Consider the following 26,803-nt stretch of genomic DNA (forward strand, 5'->3'; position numbering starts at 1 on the left):
TCAAGGTTGAATCAGGAATTAACTTTATTTTAACTGTTTGGATATCTACAGTTCACACCCAGTACAATGAGTCCTGTTTGTTAGATGAGCTTTTTCCAGTCTTCACAGCTTAGTGTTTCATTAACCACGCTATCCATTTGAAAAACCCTAACCAGAATTGTGAAACTGCCAAGAGGGCTTTACAGTTATGCTTTATTTACAGCTACAAAATAAAGCAGCTAAAATCTTGCCCAATGACACACACAAACTTCCCTATACTGGCACTAGTTATGATGTAGCCTGTTCCAATCATAGAAACACACACACATGCACTTGAGGATTTTGGTTTTTTGCTGGCTCCTGATAATCTGCCTGCAGGACTTCACCTCTGTTTCAGCTCATGTAACCAGTTGCATTTCCGTCATTTTATCTTTCCTGTTCAGTATATTCTACAGTACGCCTGATATCTAAAATCTGGTACTAATAAAGTAACAAACAATCCTGGAAACACATCCATGGCTGCAAAATCCCTTGCTTGCACCTCTAACTATTGAATCAATGATCAAAACAGCTTTCTTAGCCGCTCCCATTTATAAATGGGCCATATACAGTGCCATACACTTCACTCTTTCAAAAGTCACATCTGATGATTAAAACAAAGTTTAATTACCACCATGCAACTTGCTTTAGTTTATTTTTTGTTTGCAAGATTGGCTCAGGTCAACTAGAAGCATAGCTCTTCACTAGGTCTGATTTCCTATTTCCCTAAATATATTTAATAAACTCTTTAAAGATTCGTGGAGTTGCAATGTGAATCACAAAAGTGCGTTTAGTTTGAGTGACCTAAAAAAATAGACTCAAGAGATCTGCAATATTCCTATTGTCTCCACCATCCTCTATGGAACTATACATTCAGAGAAAAGATCAGGCGTGGAGTATAAATATTTTACAGAACATTTCTAGTCAAAGGTCATGGCAAATCCAATAGAATTTTTATTCTAGTATTTTGATGTTTTGGATAAATTAACTGCATAAAGAGCTTTAAATTGATTCCCTTCTCAAAGGGACAAGAAAGTAACAAACACCAGGCCCCACATGCTCACCAAGTCTATGCTGACCATCGACCACTCAGTCACACCAGTCCTAGATTAATCACGCTTTTTGTTCAGCCTTTTCAAAGCTCATTAGCTCACTGGTAAACAAGTTCCAGACTAACCTGAGAGTGGGCTGTAAAGTGGTTGCCAAGGATGCAGGCAAAACACAGACAGGTCTGATGATATGATCCTTATTGTTTGGCAGAAAGCAGCTTGTGATTGCATGAGGCTACTCCATCTTAGTGACTGGGTTAGAGCAAGCTAATAAATACACTTTATACATGGCACTTCTGATTAATCCAGAAATATTAAAAGTAAATTTCTCAGAGGGTTTTCATTTGTTAGTGCTTGAGCAAAAAGTACTCTTTTCAGACCTATTGTTTAATTTCTTAGTATAGTCCTTAGCAAAATCTACAATATGTAAAAATAGTACACATTATTACTTTGACTATGTACATTATTCTTTCTCTCTTAAGAATACATTTTAAAGACAGAGTAAAGTTTAATCCACAACATGCTAAGATGCATCCGGGACAAATTCAATTCTTGAGTTATGTCGAGTCACATTCTGCTTCATGTCGTACCAGAAGCCTTTGTGTAAGATTGATTTTTTACGTCTTCATTGCTTTGATTTGATCTGGCAAATTAATAACAAAAAGTCAACAATCTTGATGCAAACTGGACAGCAGTGCTTTATTTCTCAGTTATAATTAGCAATCATCCATTATGACCAATAGTGTAGTATCTAAGAATGGGTCCTATCTTTACCTAATTTATTAGTTTTAACAATACAGCATGGAGGAGGCCCTTCTGTTCTGGCCCCTTGAGTCGGGCTAACTAGCAGCGACTCAACCTCCAACAACCTCAATAAACCCCAACATAATCACAGGACAATTTACAACGACCTGTTAACCTAACCGATACATCTTTGGACTGTGGAAGGAAACCGGAGTGCCCAAAGAAAACCACACATTCCATGGGGAGGACATAGAGACTCCTTACAGAGGGTGCCAGAATTTAACCCTGATGCCCTGAGGTGTAATAATTTGTGTTTTCCACCACGCTACTGTGGCATCTTTTCTTCTTTTTTATATAAATTAACCTCCCAGCCTGAAATTCTTTCGGACGCAGGAAAAAAATCAAAAAAATCAGTGCATCCATAGGAAACCCACTGTATCACAGGGAGAAAGTGGAAACTCCTCAGAAACAGTGCCTGAGGTCAGGACTGAGCCCAGTTCTCTAGCTGCTCTTCCAGCTGTGCCACTATGCCAACCGCATCTTTACACATCAATTATTGTAGAAATTCTGGATCAACCTATCGGCATATAATTATGGAAATAATCATCTTGCATTATCAGAGTAACCAAAACACACACAGAAAACAAATATTGAAACTAGAACAATTCTTTAGGAGAGAATATCTAGAAGGGACTGGATGCCAGGCATACTTAAGAAGAAAATGAATAAGGCAAGAGCATGGGACACAACTGTTAAGAATTAATGGACAAAACATTTTGGTGTCAATTCACAATGATTCTGTTTTCTTAAACAGAAGCTAAAAGGGGGAAAAATATCACTGAATGTAATTTGGAGCACATCTGATCAGAACATTGTTAGAACTATGGTTCAATTTTCAACACCTAAACACATCTAGAGAAAATTAAATTTGAATCATTTAAGCTTATTAAAAATGATTAGGTCTTTTAAGAGACTCCTGGATAGGTACATGGAGCTTAGAAAAATAGAGGGCTATGGGTAATCCTGGGCAATTTCTAAGGCAAGGATATGTTTGGCACAGCTTTGTGGGCCGAAAGGCCTGTATTATGCTGTAAGTTTTCTATGTTTCTATGTTTTTATGCACAGATAAGATCTACAAAGGTACATCTTTGCAAAGATGAATTGGGGTGAGGAGTTGAAGGAATGATGGTAGAGGGAAGTACAGTTTTAAAATTAGGTTCTCAGTCTGTTCATTAAATCCGATATTATTATACCTTTGTCTTTCCATTTGCTTTCCTCTCCCTTTCCAACATGCTGACCCCCCCCGATAATAAATCATATTTGTATATTTGCCCTTCAGTAACTCAGCCAGCATCAGTTGTCTGAATTTGCGACTGCTGACATCTTAGGTTTTATTTAGCTCCACTTGATTTCCAATTGCTGATAAACTTGGCAAATTTAACTTTCTTTTCTCTAAGATTGTCTTGATTGCTTGAAAAGGGGTTCAACTGTAAAAATTGCCACACACAATTTTTATCCATTACATCTCTCTTGGCAGGAGTCAAATAACACTTTTTTTTGTTTAAAATGCTATTCATATGGCTCTAAATGAATGATGTGTGCAGAACTATATCTAAAACAAAAGTGAGGAAAATTAACAACTGATATGCCAAATACAATAATTTGTTTTATTATTTGCCTTAATGTAAAGAACAATTCTATTTATTAGGCAGTTTACCGATCTATCATTAGTGCCACTTCCAATCTATTCCACTCTCCCATCTTTACACATCCTCCAAATTTGTCAATGTATTTATCCTTCTAAAAATGTTTTTTTTATCCAATTCCACTACCCCTTGAAAAAGTCAAAACAAATAACTTAAGGCATTGTTTAAAAGCAATAAAATCACTTCTGATTCTATTGCAACAGACATTTGGGGGTGAGAGAAAAGAAACTAAACATGAAATGAATATCCAGCAGAACAAAATCAGGAAAAGTTTGGTTTAACCATATGAAACTATAGTACCTGTATTAAAATATGCCCAAATCCTAGTTTTAAAGTAAGGTTGCTATGCCTTGATACTATTCGCGGTATGTGGCATTTCAGCACATGATGAAGATAATGAGGTTTAATATCAGTATTCTCAAGTAATATATGGAAAGAATTTTCATGCATGTTTTCAGTTAACCCAAGTATGGTTTCTAAAATTCAGTACTCTGATTTTACTGTTGAATAATGCAGGAATATCTTTCAGTGAAAAGCAATTTGTGTGAGCTATAGATATGCAAAAATACTTCCCCTTGTTTCTTAAAAGATGCAGGAAAAATTCTGTACTTTTTGTTTAAAACATTTTTATTACGCCTTAAAAACTGATTTCAGGTATTTCTCTCACTGCTTTTCTATCTTAGAAAGGTCATTTGATTTAGAAGCCGGATTCTGTAAAGGCACTATGTTCCAAGGATGTTTTCAAATCCGCTGTAGCTTATACAATAGGTGCATTTCACTGAACACAATGGTTTATCTCACACGATATACAAATATAAATGTATTCTTGATTATTCTTACTGCTACTTAAAAAATAACATAATGGTATAAACAATACATTACACTGAAACAAAAAATATCACATGAACATTAATCTCCCTGTTACGTTATCTTTCAGATAAACTGCACTCGTTGCTTACCCTATGAAAAAAAAATCTGAATACTAATATCCAAATTTCCAAAAGTAAGATTTAAATATATTACTAAGTTACAGAATTACTTACCATAGAAAAGGAACATTTTGCCTATTGAATCATGCTAATTTTCCAGAGAATAATACAATCTGTGTCATATCCATTTTTATGCACAGTCTTCCAGTATCTTTCAATAAGTGTCTAACCATTTCTCTCTTGAAAGCCCTAATTGGCTGTTTCTATCACTGACACAGGCAATGGGTCTCAGATCACATCATCTCCACATAAAAATAGTTTTATTTTATGTCCTGTTGGTCCATTCTTTTGGATTTGTCTCATGGCCCTTGAATACAATGTAACAGTTTCTCCTGATCTACCAAATGAAAACCCATATAATCTTTTACAGTATTTCTTTTGCAATTCTACCTTCATTCTTCTTATATTTAAGGAAAACAACCCTAGTACCTCCATTCTAAACTTGTAGCTGAAATTATTATCATCATGAAGTTCAGAATTCGTGTACATTAAAAAAAATCAGTTGCGGCAATTTACTGGAATTGCTTTTCATTCTATTTTGAGTTTTTAAAATTCATGTTAAAATTACCCACGACACTGTATAAATCATATAGACATCTGACTATAGTAGTGAAGGAATACTGTAATGTTGAAAATGTTAGGTATTAATAACTAGAAAGTTAATTACAATGTTTTAGGCTGACATCTATGATTCGTTTTGGAAAATCTCCAATAGGATCCCACCACCAAACACATCATTCCCTCCCTCCACTTTCTGCAGGTATCACTCCCAATGCATTTCCCTTGACCATTCAGCCCCCCAGTACTTATCCTTGCAAGCAGAACAAGTATCATGCCTGCCCTTAAGCTCCTCCCTCACTCCCATACAGTCCTTCCAGTTGAGATGACACTTCACCTGTGAGTCTGTTGGAGTCATCTATTGTATCCGGTGTTCCCAGTGGGGCTTCCTGTATATCGGTGAGACCCAATGTAGATTGGAAGACCGCTCCACCTGAAAATGCGGGATCTCCCTTTGGCCACCCATTTCAATTCTACTTCCCATTCCCATTCCGACATGTCAAACCATGGTCTCCTCTACTGCCATAATGAGGAGACACTCAGGTTGGAGGAGCAACACCTTATATTCTGTCTGGGTAGCCTCCAACCTGATGGCATTATCATTAATTTCTCAAACTTCCAGTAACTGCCTCCTCCCACCTTCATCCTTCCCATTCCCCTCTCTCTCCTAATCTCCTTACCTGCCTATCACCTATTGAATGTCCAATCCCTATACACCTCCATTCCCCATGAAGAAGGCCTCAAAGCCCTCTGCTACTTTCTGGATAATAGACCTCATCAGTTTCCCACCGCCACTACCCTCCTCTGGTTGGCGGAACTGGTTCTCACACTCAATAACTTCTCTTTTGGCTCTTCCCACTTTCTTCAGACCAAGGGTGCAGCTATGGGAACTCACATGGGCCCTAGCTATGCCTGCCTCTTCGTTGGTTATGTGGAACACTCTGTGCTCCAAACCTATTCTGGTACTGCTCCCCAATTTTTCCTTCAGTACATTGACGACTACATTGGTGCTGCTTCCTGCATCCATGCTGAGCTCGTCAATTTCATCAACTTTACTTCTAACTTCCACCCAGCCCTCAAATTCACTTGGTCTATCTTGCACACTTCTCTCCCCTTTCTCGATCTCTCGGTCTCCATCTCTGGAGACAGACTGTCCACTGACATCTTCTACAAGTCCACTGACTCTCATAACTACCTCAACTATACCTATTCCCACCCCGCCACATGCAAAAATGCCATTCCCTATTCCCAGTTCCTCCACCTCCGCTGCATCTGCTCCGAGGATGAGGCTTTCCATTCCAGGACATCTCAAATGTCCTCTTTCTTTAAGGATCGTGGCTTCCCTTCTGCTGTCATTAATGATACCCTCACCCGCATCTCCTCCATTTCCCGCACTTCGGCTTTCACCCCATCCTCCCACCACCACAACAGGGACAGAGTTCCTTGTCCTCACCTACCACCCCACTAGCCTCCAGATCCAACACATTACCTTCTGCAACTTCCGCCATCTTCAACAGGGCCCCACCACTAAGCATATCTTTCCCTCTCCACCCCTCTCCGCCTTCCACAGGGATCAGTCCCTCCGCAACTCCCTGGTCCACACGTCCCTCCTCACGGATCTCCCACCTGGCACTTATCCCTGTAAGCGCAAGTGCTACACCTGTCCCTACACCTCCTCTCTTGCCACCATTCAGGGCCCCAAACAGTACTTCCAAGTGAGGCAACACTTCACTTGTGAGTCTGTTGGGGTCATCTATTGCATCAGGTGCTCCCGGTGCGGCCTCCTCTACATCGGTGAAACCCGATGCAGATTGGGGGACCGCTTCGTCGAGCACCTCCGCTCCGTCCGCCAAAACAGACAGGATCTCCCAGTAGCCATTCACTTCAACTCTGCTTCCCACTCCCATTCAGATATGTCCATACATGGCCTCCTCTACTGCCATGATGAGGCTAAACTCAGGTTGGAGGAGCAACACCTCATATACCGTCTAGGTAGTTTCCAGCCCCTTGGTATGAACATAGAATTCTCCAACTTCCGGTAAGTCCCTCCCCCTCCCTTCCCCTATCCCTATCCCTATGTCACTCTGCCCCCTCCTCCAGTTGCCTACCTCCTCCCTCTTGGTTCTGCCTCTTTCTACTACCCATTGTGTTTTCCCGTATTCCTTCTTCACCTTTCCTGCCTATCACCACCCTGCCTCCCCTCCCCCACCCCTTTATCTTTCCCTTACTGGTTTTTCACCTGGAACCTACCAGCCTTCTCCTTCCCACTCTCCCCCCACCTTCTTTATAGGGCCTCTGCCCCTTCCCCCTACAGTCCTGATGAAGTGTTCCGGCCCGAAACGTCGACCGATCTTTTCCACTGATGCTGCCCGACCTGCTGAGTTCCTCCAGCGTGTTGTGAGTGCTGCCTATCACTTTCTTCTGGTACTCCTCTCCTTCCCTTTTCTTCTGTAGTGTTCTATCAGATTCTCCTTTCTCCAGCCCTTTATTTTTTCACCTGTCAACTTCACAGTTCTTTACTTCACCCCTCCCCTCTCTGAGTTTCACCTATCACCTACCTCCTTGTACTTCTTCTTCTCCTCCCCCCATCTTCTGCTCTAACTTCTCATCTTTTTTCCCCTAGTCCTGATGAAAGGTCTCAGCCTGAAACATCAACTATTTGCTCTTTTCCATAGATGCTGCCTGGCCTGCTGAGTTCCTCCAGCATTTTGTGTGTGTTGCTTGGGTTTCCAGCATCTGTAGATTTTCTCATCACCATAGATTGAAATAGATGCATTTCAGAACTAATAAGATCTCTAACCAAACTAAACTAGTATATTCATAGCTTGGCATTCACCCAGTTATGTGGAAAATATCTGATATTAGCCATGTCCACAAGAGCAGGACAAATTCAGGTAAACAGATTGAGGGCATGGACATCTATGCTCTCAATAGACTTTGTTTCCTAATAACCTGCTCATGATTAGCACTTTGGGCTTCATCCATCAGCACTTGGCTCCCAAGCTCATCAAACTTTGGTGCATCTATAGACTAGAGCTGAATTCTAGAGGTGAGGAGTGCTTTCCATGATATCAGGGTAGCATCAAACATCATGTAACATTAGTGCAAGAAGAAAACTGCACATGACAGAAATCCAAAACAACAAAAAAAATCTCTATGGAGAGAAACAGTCAATGTTTCATATCAAGGGCCCTTCACTAGATTAGCAAAAGTGAAAACAACAAGTATTTTCTGTTTTGTCGTATTAAACAGCTCTGATAAATATGAAGCCAATGCATCAAGGGGGAAAGCACTCCAATGGCTGGAGTCATACCTCACACAAAAGATAGAGGCTGTGATGGTAGAAGTCAATCATCCCAGCTCCAGGTGTTTCTGCAGATCTCTAGGCCAATGTGCAGAGCCCAGTTATTTTCAACTGATTCATCAGTGATCTTCCTTGTATTGGAAGGTTGAAAGTTGAGATGTTTGGTGATCATTGCATTTGCAATTCTTTGGGAAATGATGCAGTCCATGCCTGCATGGATGGCTTAAGTAGTATTCTGACACATGCTGACAAGTGACAAGTAATATTCATGTAATATTAATGACCTCAAGGCTATATCAAACATCTTCAGCCCCCTACTCTTGACATTCAAAGGCATTCACAATTTGCAGGAGACTACCAATGACTAGCCACATATTACTGCCACACTGTGGACTACAATATTAGATCAGTTTTTCTGCAGTAAATGCTTTCAAAGACTTTCCATAATTTACAAAGTAAGTTAGGAATGTGATAGAACACTCAGAACATTAAAGAAACTTAATATCATCCAGCATCTTGATTTGCAGCTCATACACCACACTAAGCATTCGCTCCTTCCACCACTATTACATAATAGCCTTGGTGGGAAACCATCTGCCAGGAGGTTGCTACAACTCACTTCTTAAACTCACAAATGTGTATTACCAGGAACTATAATAGAGGCACTTGGGAATATCTTCACTTGCAGGTTGTTCTACAAGTCACTCAACTTCTTGACCTATAAATACTGCATATTATCACTTGTCAAAATCCTGTAAAAACTCACTTAATAATATTGTGGAACCATTTTCATTTAAAACATTCAAGGTTGCCAAGAATAACCTCCTTCTTGAGGAAAATAAAACATGGCCAATAACTCACAAACATGAGAAAGTCTGAAGGTGCTAGAAACCCAGAACAACAGACACAAAATGCTGGAGGAACTCAAGATCAGGCAGCATCAATGGAAAAAAGTAAACATTTGATGTTTCAGGCTGAAATTCTTCCTCAGGACTGAGGAGGAAGGGGGAAAGATGCTTGAATAAAAATGTGAGGGGGAGGGGAAAGAGGTTAGCTGAAAGGAGATATGTGAAGCCAAGTGGATGGAAAAGGTCAACGGCTGGAGAAGAAGGAAGTTGGTTGGAGAGTGCATGATAGGAGAAAGGGAAGGAAGAGGGGACCCAGAGGAAGTAATAAGCAGGCAGGAAGTGAAAGGTCAGAGTGGGGAATGGGACGGGGAGGGGAAATAATGTTCACCATAAGGAGAAATTAATATTCATGTCATCAGGTTGGAGGGTCCCAGATGGGATACAAGGCGTTGCTCCTCCACCCAGAGGGCGGTCTCATCTTCAACATGTTGGAACGGGAATGGGAATTGGAATTAAAATGTTTGGCCACCAGGAAGTCCAGCTTGTCATGGATGGTGTGAAAGTACTCAACGAAGCAGTCTCCCCATTAACGATGCGTCTCACCAATGTATAGGAAGCCCCATTGGAACCACCTGGTTTACTCACATCCTGTAAAAGATGTTAAAAATAACTGCCCCTGAAGATCAATACTTATTTTTTAACTGTAACATAACTTTGGTTGTTTTGGTTTAAATTAATGTTTCTTTTGGCTTCTATTGTTGGTGTGCATACTGTCAGGAACCTCCATAACAGAATTATTGACAAGAGCTATATGGACAGCCAAAATCTTAATACGTTACTTACTGCGTGAACTGATCTGATGAAGAAAACAAAGAACACAAAAAAACACCACCAAAACCAAAAGGAAGATACAGAAGTAAATATATGAATTTTTACAATACAAGATATTTAATAATGCTTTTACATGAAAAAAGTTAAAAAGCAAACTTGTAAAGCTACAACTTATACCTTGGAGCCAATCAACGCCTTCCTGTAGTCCTTCTCCTTTTAACGCATCACTAGCACTGAAAAGGAATGAAAACTACCATCAGATGAGAAGTATATTAGCTGTATGCCAACATGGCTAGTCAAACAAACTACACAATATTTAGTACTGACATCACCTAACGTACAGTTGTTCAAGGCAAGTTTCAGCATATGCATTATGAAAGTATTCCAGGAAGCTTTTCATTGGATTGCTACAGCAAGCATCATGAAAACATTGAATTAGTCAGAAAATAATCAAGAACACAACTGCAGTTTCCTGACGTGCATACTTACTAATCCTTCTTTCAGAAGAGCAGATATATGCCTCATAAAACAAAGATACTATCTTTTATCAATACAGATTTTGTGGCAAATGAAGTACATAAAGAATAAATAGATCTCAAATCATAATTTTACTTCTTTACTGATGAAACCTATGAAGGAAATTCATGTTTTTCTTTGATTTTGCTTTGTTCAGTTACACTTAGTCCTCGCGTAGTGCTCACATGTTACCAAGCAGTTATTCAATTCTTTATTGAAACCTTTAAAAATGGTAAAATTTCATTCTAACCAACACATAAAACTTCTCAAGAGCGGCCACCATTACAGTACACATTCATTCAGCCAATGAGAGCACTATACTGTGAGCCACTCACAGCCAATCACGTATTAGTTCATGCTCTGCCTCCCCCACATGTGTAAACGATCTGACTCCCTTGTCAATTAATTCCATTTTTTTTCACTCAGTGTCTGGAAAACAGCCTGCAACTTCCAATGAGGGTAGTATATCTAAGATATCTAGGAAAAGGATTGGCATGGATGTGAAACTGCAAGTGATAGGGCATTGGAAGCTGGTGAGCATCAGGCTGACGTTGGTGCCTCTTTGAACTTGGTGACATCGACGATCAGAGGAATTATAAAAAATACAGACAAGATAAAAGCTTCTGTAATGATAACCTCAAAGTTATCATCAATGAAGGTGACTTGTTCAAGGAGCCACTTGCTTGAAAAAAATGGAAGATAGACTAAATATATGAGTGAATGACCACACATAACGAAACATGCCCCTAAGCCAGCTGGTAATAATGGAAAAGGCAAGAAGCATCTTCAAACATATTCAAGAAGATGCATCGGTAACATTCACAACCAGTAGAGATTGGTTTGATAGATTTAAACAGCGCAGTAACCTCCATAGCATACATATCTCTGGTGAAACAGCTAATGCAGGCAGCAAGGCAGTCCAGGATTCTCCTGCAACACTGAAGGACAATTATTTGCCCAAGCTTGTCTTCAATGTGGATGAAATGGGTCCATTTTGAAAAAGAATGCCTTCTAGTACTTTCATCTCTCGAGAAGAGAAACATGCATCTGGGTTCAAGGCTGTAAAGAACCCAGATCTCTCTTGCTAGGAGGCAATGCTAAAGGTGACCTTAAGTTAAAGTCTATGATTGTGTATCACTCTGAAACACCACAAGCAATGAAAGGTATTTTAAAGTCAAATCTACCAGTGATTTGGAAATCAAATCAGAAATTTCCAAACTTGACAGTGAAGTGGTATTGTGAGGAGCATGACCTTGAACCTAAAGTATTGTTGGTACTTGATAATGCCCCAGGTCACCCTGATAATCCTGACACGCTTTGGACCTGCATTCCTGTAGAACTGGTTTACCTTCCACCCAACACCACTTCATTACTCCAACCAATGGACCAAGGAGTAATATCGAATTTTAAAGTCTACTACCTTTGTTACACATTCAAGCAATTTGTAAAGGAAACAAAAGGTCAAGACAAACAAACCCTCAAGCAATTTTGGAAAACCTAAAATGTCATGAAAGCTGCAGACAATATCAGAGCAGTCTGGGATTAAGTAACCTCAAACTCCATGAACAGTGTGGAAGAAGCTATGGCCAGAAGCATGGAATGACATCCTAGTATTTCAGGCAAAACCAGTCACCCAAAATATCATTGAATTCGCCAATGAAGTGGGATTAGAGGAGGTTAATGATGGCAATGTTGAAGCATTACTGTATTCTCATGGCAAGAGCCTTAATAATGAAGAACCTTGAGAATTGGCAGGACAACACATCCTGGGTGAATCTGAAGACACGGATGGAGAAGAGGAAACACCAACAAGAAACCTCACCACAAAATTCCTCAGTATTAACATCACCACAATCACACAAATCATGAAACAGTTCATCGATAATGACCCTGAGTAGAAGCAAAGCAATTGATAGAGGTGTTCTTGACATGATTTCCTGCTACCAAGAAATACTTCATGAGAAGAAACTTAAGAAAAGGCAGTCAAATCTCGAGGCCTACTTGAAGAACCAGCCAAAGTTAGAGGAGGGCTCAGCCTAGTTCCTCCTCTAAAATGTAACCACCACCCGCTTCCCTCCATTGCTGCTGCGATGTACAGATTATCCCTATTTATGTGTTTGTTACTTCACGAATTACTGTGTGCACATAAAATACGATCTATTTCAGGTTTGATTTTTTAAAAATCAGGCACACATGTCCATTTACGCAAGGTTATAATGACCCCGCATAGTGCTGATTTACATAGCACTCCACCTCTAAGAGGTCCGAGTGTGCTGGATTTTTTTCAAATGATGGGCACAAATCATCAGGAGGTGGCAACATTCAACATTCTAAGTTCAGTGCAACATAATGTAACCCCTCTGTGCATCATTGCTTTTTAAAGGTGCTGGAAATAACAGTGACAATGCAGTTTTGGGAACAAAGAGCATAAGGTGTCTGAATTTGCAGTTGTAGCTCAAAGCTCATTTAATAGATATAATAACACTTGGGCTTTAATGAGTATAACCATCGTGACATAGCAAGAGGAGCCCTCATAATTCGTTTAATGATCTGAGAAAGTGTGGGAAATTTTCAAGGTTCGGCACCTTTGTCAAACTGGGAGGAGAAAGTTACTTTACCAGCCAATCTGCCTCAAGTCTAATAAAGTGAGCTGTGTTTTTAGTTTGTGTGTAATTTGTCATTATACTAGATTAGTAAACTGCACTGAAACAGATTGGCTATATTAGTATTGAGGAGCTCTTCTTGGCTGATATAATAAAGAATGAGCATCTTAAGATCTAGTCCCTGGTATAAAGATGCAAGCGAAAAAGACAATATCTACTGAGATAGCAATTTCTTTGCAGTGAGTTTTTCCCTTAGAACTATCTAAATTTCATATGAAAAGTACATTTGAGAATATGGGACAAAAGATCAATCTCTAATAGAACACAATTTATTTGAAATTTGGCTTTCAAACAGCACGTATATAAAAATTGTTTGATTTGGAAACTTCCTTTAAAAAAATTAGCAATGGATAAAAGATTTTTAAAACAATACTGTAAAGGTTATTATATTTTCATTCATATTTTTAGAACAAAACAGAATCTACAGTTTTTTCAAAAATACTATTCATTCACTATTATATGGCTGTCAGAACAAACTATAGCCCATTTGAACTTTCATGTGTAATTTACAGGAATCTATACGAGCAAATGGGTGAAGTAATTCATGTTCTAGCCCTGGAAATTTTATTATACATTTTAAGAGGCACAGGATTTACATCCTGTACTGACATCTGGTGGCGAAGCATTGATTCTGTGTTGCACTGACAGATTCAATTTAAAAAATATGTCTGACCCTTAATTGTGGTATTTACTTTAAATGTCAAATATCCTTAGGGGCACTTGAGCAAATGATTTGATCTAACACCAAGTGCCTTTTTAAATTATAGACTGGAGGGTATGCAATTGAAATACAATTCTTTAAAAATTATTATTCACAGAATGTTTGAAGTAGCACTCTATTGAGAATCAAACATAATAAACATACACACTGTAATTCTACTTACCAAATATGCCATGCCTTATCTTTGATATTTTCTAAACGCAACATCTGAGAAACCTTAACAGATGACAAAGCATCTCTGAGGTCCATCTTATTTGCAAAAAACAAAATTGGTATTCGTCTGTGTTTAATGTCTGAAAGAAGGGAAAAACAGCATATTAAAAATGAGTAAAGTTACAATTTATTTTGTTCCAGCACATACAATGAATATGTGGACTGACTCGGCTGATTATCAGACAATATGTGAGGTGATTTAGGGTACAAGTATATATGAAAAGAATACTTTTACAATTGGAATGCAAATATTTCATGCTGGCTACAAATGTATGAACAGGTAATCATAACCATGTAAAATCAGAAGGCAAGAGTCATTATTTTATTACCCAACACAGCATCTATTTTCAACAATTACATTCTAAGCAATCAAAAACTATCCAATATACAAGTCAGTATACTAAGTAATGAAAAATCATAACAGAATTATGCTCAAGGACAGGATAATAATATATGGTTTGTCACGTGTGATTATCAGTGCTTGCTCTTGAATTTCGATATCACTGTATGAATTTAAATTTTAATGTACAATGTTTCAAGTCTAAACATAATGTTGTGTCCCAAATGTTTCTATTCCTAAAGATTAACATTTTTATAATAAATGTTCTGGTATGTTTTACATTAGAATGGAGACTTTGGCTGAGTTAGTAAGGCTACAGATCAAAAATAAGACAAGTAGCTTATGAATTGTTGTACTCCCAAATTTACTGCAGGAGACTATTAGCCTCTAGTAAAAAAATAAAAAAAACTTAAATATGGTCCATCAGTAAAATTACTGGAGATTTACAGTAATGTCCTGTCAATAATATAAATTCAAGTTCCTTTACCACATTTTCATACAAAACAAAATTTTATTTTGCATGTTAATGCTTCTTCTAAAAGTCTTCTTTAGGAAACCTTTCTGAAGTATTTGAATAAACATAATTCTTACTAAGGAATATTTTAATATGAAATAGAAACAACAGGAATGAGAAATCAAACATATGAATTTTGATCAGATTAACAAGTCTCTTTGAAATCCTTTTTACATCAAAATTAAATCCATGGCCTTTTGTTCTATCAGTCGTATTCAAATGCATCTACAATCTTTACCACGAAATCTAATTAATGCTAAATCTAATAATTATAGTAAAAGTAAAATTATTAAGGCTAATAAAGATAATTGTTAAAGTAGCAATCATTAATAGTTGTCAGGATGATCTTTAACCCATGGATATATTTGGGAAGCTTCAGTGCTCTACCATTGAAATGATCAACAATATTAAATTTATACTCTTCCTTAAATAATATTGGCTACTATGATTGAAAAGCACAATATCATTAGTCGTTCAGCAGATTTAGTTTTGTCTTTTTTTTACAACTGTCAGGAAAAAAGGGATTAATATTTCTTAGAATTAAGTTGAAAATGGAAGTAAAGTCAAATGATCTTACCTGGATGATTTAGAAGTGTGTCAAGTTCTTCTTTCGCAACCACCATCCTTAACTTGTCACTGCTATCAATAACAAAAATGATGGCCTGGCCTTCCCTGAAGCGACAACAAAGAGCGATTATACCGTTTCACTTTAATCATGCCACATAAATGCTTTGTGTGCATTAGTCAATGCATTGTATGCTTCACCATTACAGAATTTTAAATCAAAGTTTATTTAACTTCTTTAAACACATTTTAAGAGTCATGATATTCAAAATAATCAAGATCAATTTTTGTCCAAGTTAAATTTAAAGAAGAACTGTTTTTCCCCTAGCTTAAATTCTAGATTTGACTTAATGATATTTTTACTTTTGAAGCGAAAAGGTTTTCAGTTTGTTTGGGCAGATTTAAAAAGGTCTTTAATATTTGGTAAGCTGAGTAGGTGATAGGTGAAGCCAGGTGGGTGGGAAAGGTAACGGACTGGGGGAAGAAGGAATCTGATAGAAGAGAGTGGATCATGGGAGAAAGGGAAGAAGGAGGGTACCTGGGGTAGGTGATAGACAGGTGAGAAGAGGCAAGAGCCCAGAATTGGGAATAAAAGAGGGTAGGGGAGGGAATTTAAAAAAAAACTGGACCGTGGTATACAAGCCCAATCTAATGCCTCAACAAACACATTATATAATAGCCAGTAATATTTATATCAACACTAAAATTAGTTCTCTTGCCAACTTTTTTCCAGTTCTGTTGAACCACAGTGCAGCCACAATTTTAATTAATTTTTATGTTTTATTTAATTTACTCAATGTCAACAATATTGCAATAGACCAAATCAAATAATACCATGAAAACAATGCTGTGTAATCATACATACAATGTATGCAACAACACCATTGGTCTTCTGAAAAAATTGCGAAAATCATAGAGCCCCTTTGATAAATAGAAACTATTTCCTTGCACTCAGTGGTGGATTGATACCAATATCAACTGAAACAGATCAACTTTTTTAGTAGCTTCGTGTTGTACGGGATCCATTATTGACTTAGTGACTGAACTGTTAGCAATTCCTGCAAAATCAATTGTCTCTTCCTAACACTGCATGTGCTTGAAGATATTACAAAGTATTATCTTTTTCCCAATAAATGTGATTAATAAACTAACTTCTTGCATTATGTTTCTTTTTAAGAGCACTGAACTATATTTCCTTAAGTTCTGTGTAAAAGAGTAGTTAACAGTTCAAAATTGAATAAAATGAATCACAGTTTAGACAGGAAAACTATTTATACCAGGTTTAAAATGGATCGTTCTGTTTTAGACTGTATGTTTGTTCCCAACAAAAATTAAATTAATTGAGACTCTAAGACAGTGGATTTATTACAGAAGGATATGTTAGGTCAATGGCTTCAAACGCTTGTTAGGAATTTTGCAAATATTATTGTGATTTATTGTATGCAGCACTTACTTATAATAGTGTTCCCATAAGTTCCGGTATCTTCCCTGGCCAGACATATCAAACACTGTAAAAGATAGGCTAGGGACGGGGAAAATAAAAGACAAAAGTATCAAGACATGGCTACAATACCTGCAAACTCAACATCATGGAACAATCTCAAAAACGGATTCACCCAGAAATTCCACAAATGGACAGTTTGTTTTTCTAATATAAAATCTAGATATCAATATTGACAAAATTAATGGATAAGTGCTTCAGAGGCCGATTTTAACTCAATTATTACTTTGCTTAAGAGCTAGGATATCTTCACCTGAATTGCTAGATTAAAATAGATCTAGTCTGAACCATCAAAACTTCCTCATTAGTTAAGAAGGCACAAAAATGTCTACACTTTCTAAGGAAATTGAGGCATGCTAGGCTACCTGCCTCCATTCTAACAACCTTTGAGAGTGTCCTATCTGGCTGGTACAGAAGAAGTAGCAAAGTGTTGGACTGCAAGACGCTAGAGAAGATAGTAAAAATTGCCGAGAGGATCACTGGGGTTTCCCTTCCACCAATTTGTGACACTTACTGGGAGCATTGCATACAAAGGGCCCAAAGTATTGTTGAGGATCTCTACCACTCATTCCACAATTTCTATGATCCACTACTGTCAGGAAGCAAGCACAAGAGCATCAGGACTAGGTCTGCTAGACTGGGTACAGCCTCTTCCCTCAGGCTATGAGACTGACAAATACCCTGCCATCACTGAGTTCTCGTCAACAAGACAGCGAGTTGTTTACTGTTTATATGTTCTGTGCACAACATGCATTTTGAATTCTATTTTATTAACTTATTTGTGGTAATATTCTGCTTTATGTGCTGTGTGTGATATACGTTTTGTGAGTGCACTGTGGTCCAGAGGAACATTGCTTGGTTTGCTTGTATATACAGTGCCTATAAAGAGTATTCACTTCCCTTGGAAGTTTTCATGTTTTATCATTTTACCACATTGAATCACAGTGGATTTAATTTGGCTTTTTTAACACTGATCTACAGAAAAGACTCTTTCCTGCCACAATGAAAATACTTTTTTTCAAATTGATCTAAATTTATTACAATTAGTAAACACAAAATAATTAACTGCATGATTATTCACCCCCGTCAAGTCAGTATTTAGTGGATGCAACTTTGGCAGCAATTATAGCCTTGAGTCTGTGTGGATAGGTCACTATCAGCTTTGCACATTTGGACACTACAATTTTTCCCCATTCTTCTTTACAAAACTGCTCAAGCTCTGTCAGATTGCTTGGGGAGCGTAAGCGAACAGCCCCTTTCAAGTCCAGCCACAAATTCTCACTTGAATTGTGGTCTGGACACTGACTTTGGCCACTCCAGGACATTAACTTTGTTGTTATTAAGCCATTCCTGTGTAGCTCTGGCTTTCTGCTAGAGGTCATTGTCTTGCTGGAAAACAAATCTTCTCCTAAGTTGCAGTTCTCTTGCAGACTGCATCAGGTTTACCTCCTGGATTTCCTCGTATTTTGCTGCATTTATCTTACCCTCTAACTTCACAAGCCTTCCAGGGCCGACTGCAGTGAAGCATCCCCACAGCATGATGCAGCCACCACCATGCTTCACAGTAGGGACGGTATGTTTTTGATAATTAACCGTGTTTGGCTTATCTTAACCAAAGATCAATTTTGGCTTCATCAGACCATAGAACCTTCTTCCAGGTGACTTCAGAGTCTCTCACATGCATTCTGGCAAACTCTAGATGGGATTTCAGGTGAGGTTTTTTTTCAATAGAGACTTTCTCTTTGCCACTCTCCCATAAAGCTGCGAGTGGCAAAACACCCAGGCAACAGTTGTTGTATGCACACAATACTTCCCATCTCAGTCACTGAAGCTTGTAACTCATCCAGAGTTATCATAGGTCTCCTGGTGGCCTCCCTCACTAGTCCCTTTCTTGTATGGTCACTCAGTTTTTGAGGATGGCTTGTTCTAGGCAGGTTTATAATTGTGCCATACTCTTTCCATTACTTGATAACTGACTTAACTGTACTCCAAGGGATATTAAGTGACTTGGAAATTTTCTTGTATCTATTTCCTGACTTGTGCTTTTCAATAACCTTTTCGCAGAGTTGCTTCGAGTGTTCTTTTGTCTTCATGGTGCAGTTTTTGCCAGGATACCAATTCACCAGCAGTTGGGCCCTCCAGATAAAGGAATCAATTACTACAATCAATTGAAACACCGTGACAGCACACAGGAGATCTCCATTTAATTAATTATGTGACTTCTAAAACCAATTGGCTGTGCCAGTGATGACTTGGTGTTTCATACTAAAGGGGGTGAATACTTAGGCAACCAATTATTCTGTGATTTATTTTTTTAACTAATTTACATGACCTTGTAGAGATCTGTTTTCACTTTGACATGAAAAAGTCATTTTCTGTTGATCAGTGTCAACATATGCCAAATTAAATCCACTGTGATTCAAAGTTGTAAAACAATAAAACATGAAAAAAACTTCCAAGGGGGTGAATACTTTTTACGGGCATAGTCAGATGACAATAAACCTGAACTACTATGAAGCTATACATTATTTTAAAGCTGTAAGCTAGCTAATCATTTCACACAACTCAACAAATGCACTTCCAATTTACATAATTTCAGACATACAAGTATCCTGAGTATAGCATTTTAAACACTAGAGGTCCTACAGATGCTGGAAATCCAGAGCACACACAAAATGCTGGAGGAACTCAGCAAGTCAGGCAGCATCAATGGAAAAGAATAAACAGTTAATATTTTGAACTGAGGCCCTTCATTAGAACTGGAAAGGAAGGGGGAAGAAGCCAGAATAAAAAGGTGGTGGTGAGGGGGAGGAGAAGGAGTACAGTGGGGGAGAGGGGATGAAGTAAGTTAAGTGATGATAGGTAGAAAAGGTAAAGGTCTGGAGAAGGAGGAATCTGACAGGGGAGCAGAGTGGACCATGGGAGAATGGGAAGGAGGAGGGTTACCAGGGAGAGCTGATAGGCTGGTAAGGAGAAGAGGTAAAAGGGGTGCCAGTGTGGGGAATGGAAGAAGAGTAAGGGAGAGGGGGTGAGAGACAGGGAATAAATTACCAGAAGTTAGTGAAGTCGATCTTTGTGCCATCAGGTTGGAGGCCACCCAAATGGTAGATTCCAACCTGATAGCATGAATAATATTACAAACTTCCAGCTGAGTTTGAAATGCATTTTAAGATTTGCTGTTCTTTCCTCTTGACCACCAGTAACATTAAAGCATAAATATAGGAACTTTAAAACTTTAGCCATGTGCCATATTAAGCTCTAAAAGCATAATTAATCCTCATGAATTTAACTTCCAAACTACACTGAATTGACTGTGTTCATTTACTAAGAATATCAACATTGACTGAAAAAGAATTTATTTAAAATATATCCATTGTATTCAGGGATTTGCAGAAATAATGCTTAAACATACAGATAAACATAGATTTTTTGCACTTTAGCTAATACCCCTGATATTTATGGTGAAATCATGTCCATAAATGTACTCAATGAACCCCAAAAGTAGTGCTAAAACTTTCTAATCCAACCAAATATGGTTATTCAGAATTAATTTCCACTCAATGGAATAACACACCACCAACACTATATTGTGAAAAGCTCTGATGAGGGAAATCACATGCCAAACCTCTGTGTTGGGCTATTGACTGGGAGAGGGTCCCTAAAAGCCAATGGCAATAGGTTTATTCCCAGAATGCTGGCAGCAGCAGATTATGGCATTCAAAGCTGGATAAAGAAAACTTTAAAATTGGAGGAAAAAAACTTCCATTGGGTTGGGATGAAAGTTTCAGTAACCTTACATCAAAATGGGTTCATGAATAAGCACAGATAATCGGCATTAGACAATCCCACCTGCAATATTGATGTGCTGAGTCCTATCTTAATCATCATATGCATTCAAACAAAGTTGTTTGCAAGAAAGAACTAATATGGAACAATCGTATCAAAACTATTCTGGAGAGGTATGGTACAGGACCTATTGTCCAGAATATGATTGAAATCTTAAGAAAGAAAGAATTCCAAATGTAGGTTTTGACATGATTTGTCTAATAAAAATATAGTTCTAATTGCTCCCCATATACCTGACCAAACCAAACAGTGAAGCATGCAACAGAAAGTACCCTGAGGTCTTGAAATTCTCTATGCTGAATCCAATGGTTGGAACAATGTCTTGTACTTGAGCCTGTAAAATAAAGACACGATCAATGGAAAATAATATTCAACCTGAATTGTTACAGGTTAGATTAAAATTCCACATCATTTTGCAATATTTTGTCTACTATACTTCAAGTAACTTAAGTACGTCAGTCTAGAAAAAAGAACCTCATGAAAGGGTAATATTACAATACTTCTTTAATGTCATTTCTCCAGCCACATTTATTACAATCCATTCACACCAATAGATTCCCTTCAATGCAAGTGAACATACTTCAAAAATACTCATTTGCTGTAAAGCACCCCGGAACAACTGAAGCATGTGAAAAGTGTTATTCAACTGTCTTTCTCAGTATGGCAGAGATTCTGCATAACTGACTGCTGGCAAGATAGAATGTGGTTTCAAAAAATAATTACTTCAAACCAATATTTAGCATATAACTGAAGCTAGTTGCAAATTTGGCTTCTAACATTTCCACTTCAGTCTCGAACATTGCATGCCTCCAAAAGAAAATAAATTTGGAGCAATAAGCTAGTAAATAAAACAGCACCTTCCAATCCTGCCACTTCCACCGCCAAGGGTAAAGGGCAGGCAACATTTGTTCTCTTTCACATCACACAATTTCCTGATTTAGAAATATACAACTATTCCTTCATTGTTATGGGTCTAAAGTCTGGAAATCCTTATGAAAAAGCCCATCAGCATTTCTGAAAGAAAAAAATTGAGATAGATGATGAATCTGCCAGAAACATGTACAGTTCAAAAAACTAAATGGATTTAATCATCATCAGGCTCAATATTATATGGGGATATTTGTGGATGAATGTTGCGGAGACATTAACTGGTTTAAAAAAAATAGTTTAATATCAATGCTAAAATAACAGTTGTGTCAGAACAATTTAGGGCCTAGGTTTTATCTCAGTGACTTAACTAGCAACTCATCCTTTAGAGTTGGAAATTTAAAAAAAAATTAATGTGCCACCACGCCTCTGCAAAGTACAAGGTTATATCTTGCCATAAAAGCATTCTTAGCAATAGTGGCACCAAGGCCACTAAAATTAATTGATTAACCGATTAGGCATATTTCTGGACTTTCTTAAAACATATTTATTTAACACCCAATCCCTCCTCTGTTTTCTTCAATTGAATAGCAGTAGTTTCTATATTACTGTTGTCCCTTAACTAAAAACTAACCAGATAAAGAGATAGACAGTTCTAACCAAATTATGGTAGACACTGTAATGATACTGCATTCTTCAAAGAAAAGCACTCTTTTATTCTTGAAGCACCTGACAATTTTGAAATGTCATTCTACTTCACTTCTAACTTCAGTCCTTGATAAAACAAAAGTAGATGTCATATTATAAGTGGAATAATGGAATGTGCAATGATAAACAGAGCTTCTCCCATTATTTGCAATACAAACCATTTATTCTACCAGATAACTTTTCACTTTTCTACAATGGAAACAGTTTCTCTCTTACATTGTCTACAATGCCATGATTCTAAACAGCATCTCCAGAATAACCACAAGCCTAAAATATATCTCTGGAATCATTCTGGCAAATTTCAACTGTACCCTTCAGTCCCAGGCTCAAATTTACAAACTCAACCTTTGGGCATCTACCACCTGGCTTGGTGACTTCGGTCTTCGACCTTCGAACCTTCAGCTTTGCCCTCTGGACTTTGCCAACTTGGTACTAACTCCAGGACTCATTGATCATGGGTTTTACCGTCAGACCCATGACCACAGGTTTCACCAATTATGGGTTGGACCTTCGGGCCTCAACTTCTCGACCAGCATGGACCTTCGACCTCAGTAATCTGGAGCGGTATCACTGGTTCTTATGATTCCTGCCCATAAGTACCTCCATCCCTGGACTTGACAATCTGGGGATCATTTCGTCTCCGTGGCACCTGCCGACTTGACTTCAATGATCACTGACCTTTGACCGCAGAGCACTTTAGGCCCTGATTTACATGGACCCTTAACCTTGGTAATCTGGGTTGAGTCTAACACGAGGGGGCACAGTTTTAAGGTGCTTGGAAGTAGGTACAGAGGTGATGTCAGGGGTAAGTTGTTTTTTTTTATGCAGAGAGTAGTGAGTGCATGGAATGGGCTGCCGGTGACGGTGGGGGAGGCGGATATGATAGGGTCTTTTAAGAGGCTCCTGGATAGGTACATGGAGCTTAGAAAAATCGGCGACTATGGGTAACATTAGGTAATTACTAAGCAAGTACATGTTTGGCACAGCATTGTGAGCCGAAGGGCCTGTATTGTGCTGTAGGTTTTCTATGTTTCTATGAGTCACTGGTTCAAATGATTCCCACCTGTATGGCCCTTCAACCTGGGGATTGCTGTTTTCAGAGTCTACTGACCCAACCCCCAGGATCACTCCAACATCGACTTAACACTGGCTCCTACCCTCAACTCTTCATTCTCCTTCATCCTTGACCCTGAACCTTAACATGACCTCCTAAACACCCCATGCCGTCCCCTAAACCATTCCCCACAAACCTAAAAAACTACTAAGTCTGAGCAATGACCTTGATGGACATTGCAGCTCGGCCCCACCTTGACTGGAATAGTGTAAGTGATTAGTAAGAAAATCGAGGAGAGAGGTAGTATGGATGTACGAGACAGAGAATAGGTTGTAGTGAAATGTGAGGGGCAATTGGATTGATGATTGTTGAACCTGATGGGATGAATAGCATTCTTCTACGTTCTATTTAAATGTGAAAACAATATAACATTATTTGGCATCCTAGGCTGCAGATATTACTAATGAGATTGTATGTATTTCAATGTAATAGGTACTGATTAGTAGACACATATATACTCCACACTCGTTAGCTGTGAGGAATACAGAAAATAGTCAATGCCTGACATTGATTCAAACCTATGAAAAGTATGCTGATCTATAATATGCTTATAATGAGAAGTTAGGTGCAGATTCACTCTTTCCAAACCTGGGCCACGATTAAGGGTTTCCTAACTCCTGACAGTTGAATGCATTTGAAAGGAACTGTAAAGTGATGAACCTTGCATCAATTTATACAGGGCTGTGTGCTTAGTTCCCTGCGCTACTTGCTTTACACTTATGACTGTGTGGCTAAGCAAAGCTCCAATGCCATATTTAAGTTTGCTGCCAACAGGAGGGAGATTGAAAATGTGGCTGAGTGGTACCATAACAACAACCTCTTACTCACTCAATGTCAGCAAGACCAAGGAGCTGATTATTGACTTCAGGAGAAGAAAACCAGAGCTCTATGAGCCAGTCCTCATCGTAGCAGCAGAGGTAGAGAGGGCCAGCAACATTAAACTCCTCGGTGGTATTATTTCAAAGGAAAACAACAGGAATTCTGCAGATGCTGGAAATTCAAGCAACACACATCAAAGTTGCTGGTGAACGCAGCAGGCCAAGCAGCATCTGTAGGAAGAGGTGCAGTCGACGTCTTGACGAAGGGTCTCGGCCTGAAACGTCGACTGCACCTCTTCCTACAGATGCTGCTTGGCCTGCTGCGTTCACCAGCAACTTTGATGTGTGTTGCTTATTTCAAAGGACCTGTCCTGGGCCTAGCACGCAAGTGCAATTACAAAGAAACCATGGCAGTGTCTCTACTTCCTTAGGAGTTTGCAGAGATTCAGTATGACATCTAAAACTTTGACAAACTTCTATAGATGTGTAGTGGAGAGTATATTGTCTGCATCATAGGCTGGTAAGGAAACACCAATGCTCCTGAATAGAAAATCCTACAAAAAGTAATGGGTACAGCATAGTCCATCATGGGTAAAGTCCTCCCAATCATTGAGCACATAAACATGGTGAGTTATTGTGGGAAAGCAGCATCCATCATATCAGGGACACCCACCACCCAGGACTACTGCCATCAGGAAGAAGGTACAAGAGCCTCAAGACTCACATCACCTGGTTCAGGAACAGTTACTACCCCTCAACCTTCATTTTTTCTCCTCAGAATATATCATGATTACAATATGAAGATCACTGCCACCCCAGGTTGGAAACCTGGAGCAGATGTACAACCGGGCCTCAGAATGAGACCAGACATGCGGCAAAGCTAGGGGCTGGGTGAGTGCATCAAGAGGGAGAAAAGGAGGAAAGAGAGAGAAACAGCAAAATCCATGGTACAGAGCATAGTATCCAATCACCTAATCATTTAATTTTTGCTCCTCAAATTGTAGTGTAGATAATTTCTACCTAGAGGCACAGGTGATCTGATCTTTATTGTGCAGAACTCCAAGAAAAGCGTAGGAGCAGTATCGGTTATGATAAATGGCCTTTTGAAACCTTTGGGGTCTGAGCATAATCCTGCAATTTCTCTTTCCAGGGAAATTCAGCTTAATCTTATGCTTTGCTTCATAATGGAATGCAAGACACATTCTGAATCAACTACTCTATAACAGCGCTGTTATAACATGAAGATCTATATCAAGCCAATCTGTGACATTGCCTCTGTCCATTTTCAATCTTTCTTGCCTTGAATAAACTTAATCTTCAGAACTAATGGGAGATTGATGAATCTACAGCAACTGTACCCCAGAAGTAAGATCACCTAACTCACTGTAGTTGAATAGCAGTAGGTAGACAATATCAGCATTTAAGCACATTTGAAAGCTGAACCATTGTTGTCTCATTTGTTTGGTTGGGAAGTTGTTGGAATTGATTGTTAGGGATGAGATTACGGCGTACCTGGAGGTACGTGACAAGATAGGCCAAAGCCAGCATGGTTTCCTGAAAGGAAAATCCTGCCTGACAAATCTACTGCAATTCTTTGAGGAAATTACCAGTAGTCTAGACAAGGGAGATGCAGTGGATGTTGTATATTAGGATTTTCAGAAGGCCTTTGACAAGGTGCCACACATGAGGCTGCTTAGCAAGATAACAGCCCATGGAATTACAGGAAGGTTACTAGCGTGGGTACAGCATTAGCTGGTTGGCAGAAAGCAGAGAGTGGGAATAAAAGGATCCTATTCTGGCTGGCTGCCGGTTACCAGTGGAGTTCCACAGGGGTCGGTGTTGGGACCACTGCTTTTTACTATGTATGTCAATGATTTGGACTATGTTATTAATGGATTTGTGGCAAAATTTGCTGATGATACAAAGATAGGTGAAGGAGAATTAGTGTTGAGGAAACAGAGGCCACAGAGAGACTTAGATAGTTTAGGGAATGGGCAAAGAAGTGGCAAATGAAATACAATGTGGGAAAATGTATGGTCATGCACTTGGTGGAAGAAATAAATGGGCAGAATATTATTTGGATGGGGAGAGAATTCAAAATACAGAGATGCAAAGGGACTTGGGAGTCCTTGTGCAAGATACCCTAAAGGTTAACCTCCAGGTTGAGTCGGTTGTGAAGAAGGCAAATGCAACGTTGGCATTCATTTCTAGAGGTATAGAATATAAGAGCAGGGATGTGAAGTTGAGGCTCCATAAGGCACTTGTGAGACCACACGTGGAGTATTGTGTGCAGTTTTGGGCTTCTTATTTTAGAAAGGATATAATGACATTGGAGAGGGTTCAGAGAAAATTCACGAGAATGATTCCAGGA

General features: G+C 38.8%; 1 protein-coding gene across 5 annotated transcripts in view; it reads right to left on the minus strand.

The window, feature by feature from the left end:
* The window catches only part of arl6 (ARF like GTPase 6), a 63,122-nt gene continuing 36,319 nt past the window's right edge, over positions 1-26,803 (minus strand). For all 5 annotated transcript variants that reach the window (XM_072260498.1, XM_072260496.1, XM_072260497.1 and 2 more), the window contains 6 exons: positions 21,198-21,259; positions 17,032-17,100; positions 15,592-15,686; positions 14,111-14,240; positions 10,225-10,280; positions 1-1,710 (listed from right to left, as the gene is read on the minus strand). In XM_072260498.1, the coding sequence (XP_072116599.1) occupies positions 1,685-1,710; positions 10,225-10,280; positions 14,111-14,240; positions 15,592-15,686; positions 17,032-17,100; positions 21,198-21,259 (438 nt within the window). In that variant the 3' untranslated portion in view covers positions 1-1,684. The remainder of the gene's footprint in view (positions 1,711-10,224; positions 10,281-14,110; positions 14,241-15,591; positions 15,687-17,031; positions 17,101-21,197; positions 21,260-26,803) is intronic.

Source organism: Mobula birostris, chromosome 6 (assembly GCF_030028105.1).
Source record: "Mobula birostris isolate sMobBir1 chromosome 6, sMobBir1.hap1, whole genome shotgun sequence".
NCBI lineage: Eukaryota > Metazoa > Chordata > Chondrichthyes > Myliobatiformes > Myliobatidae > Mobula > Mobula birostris.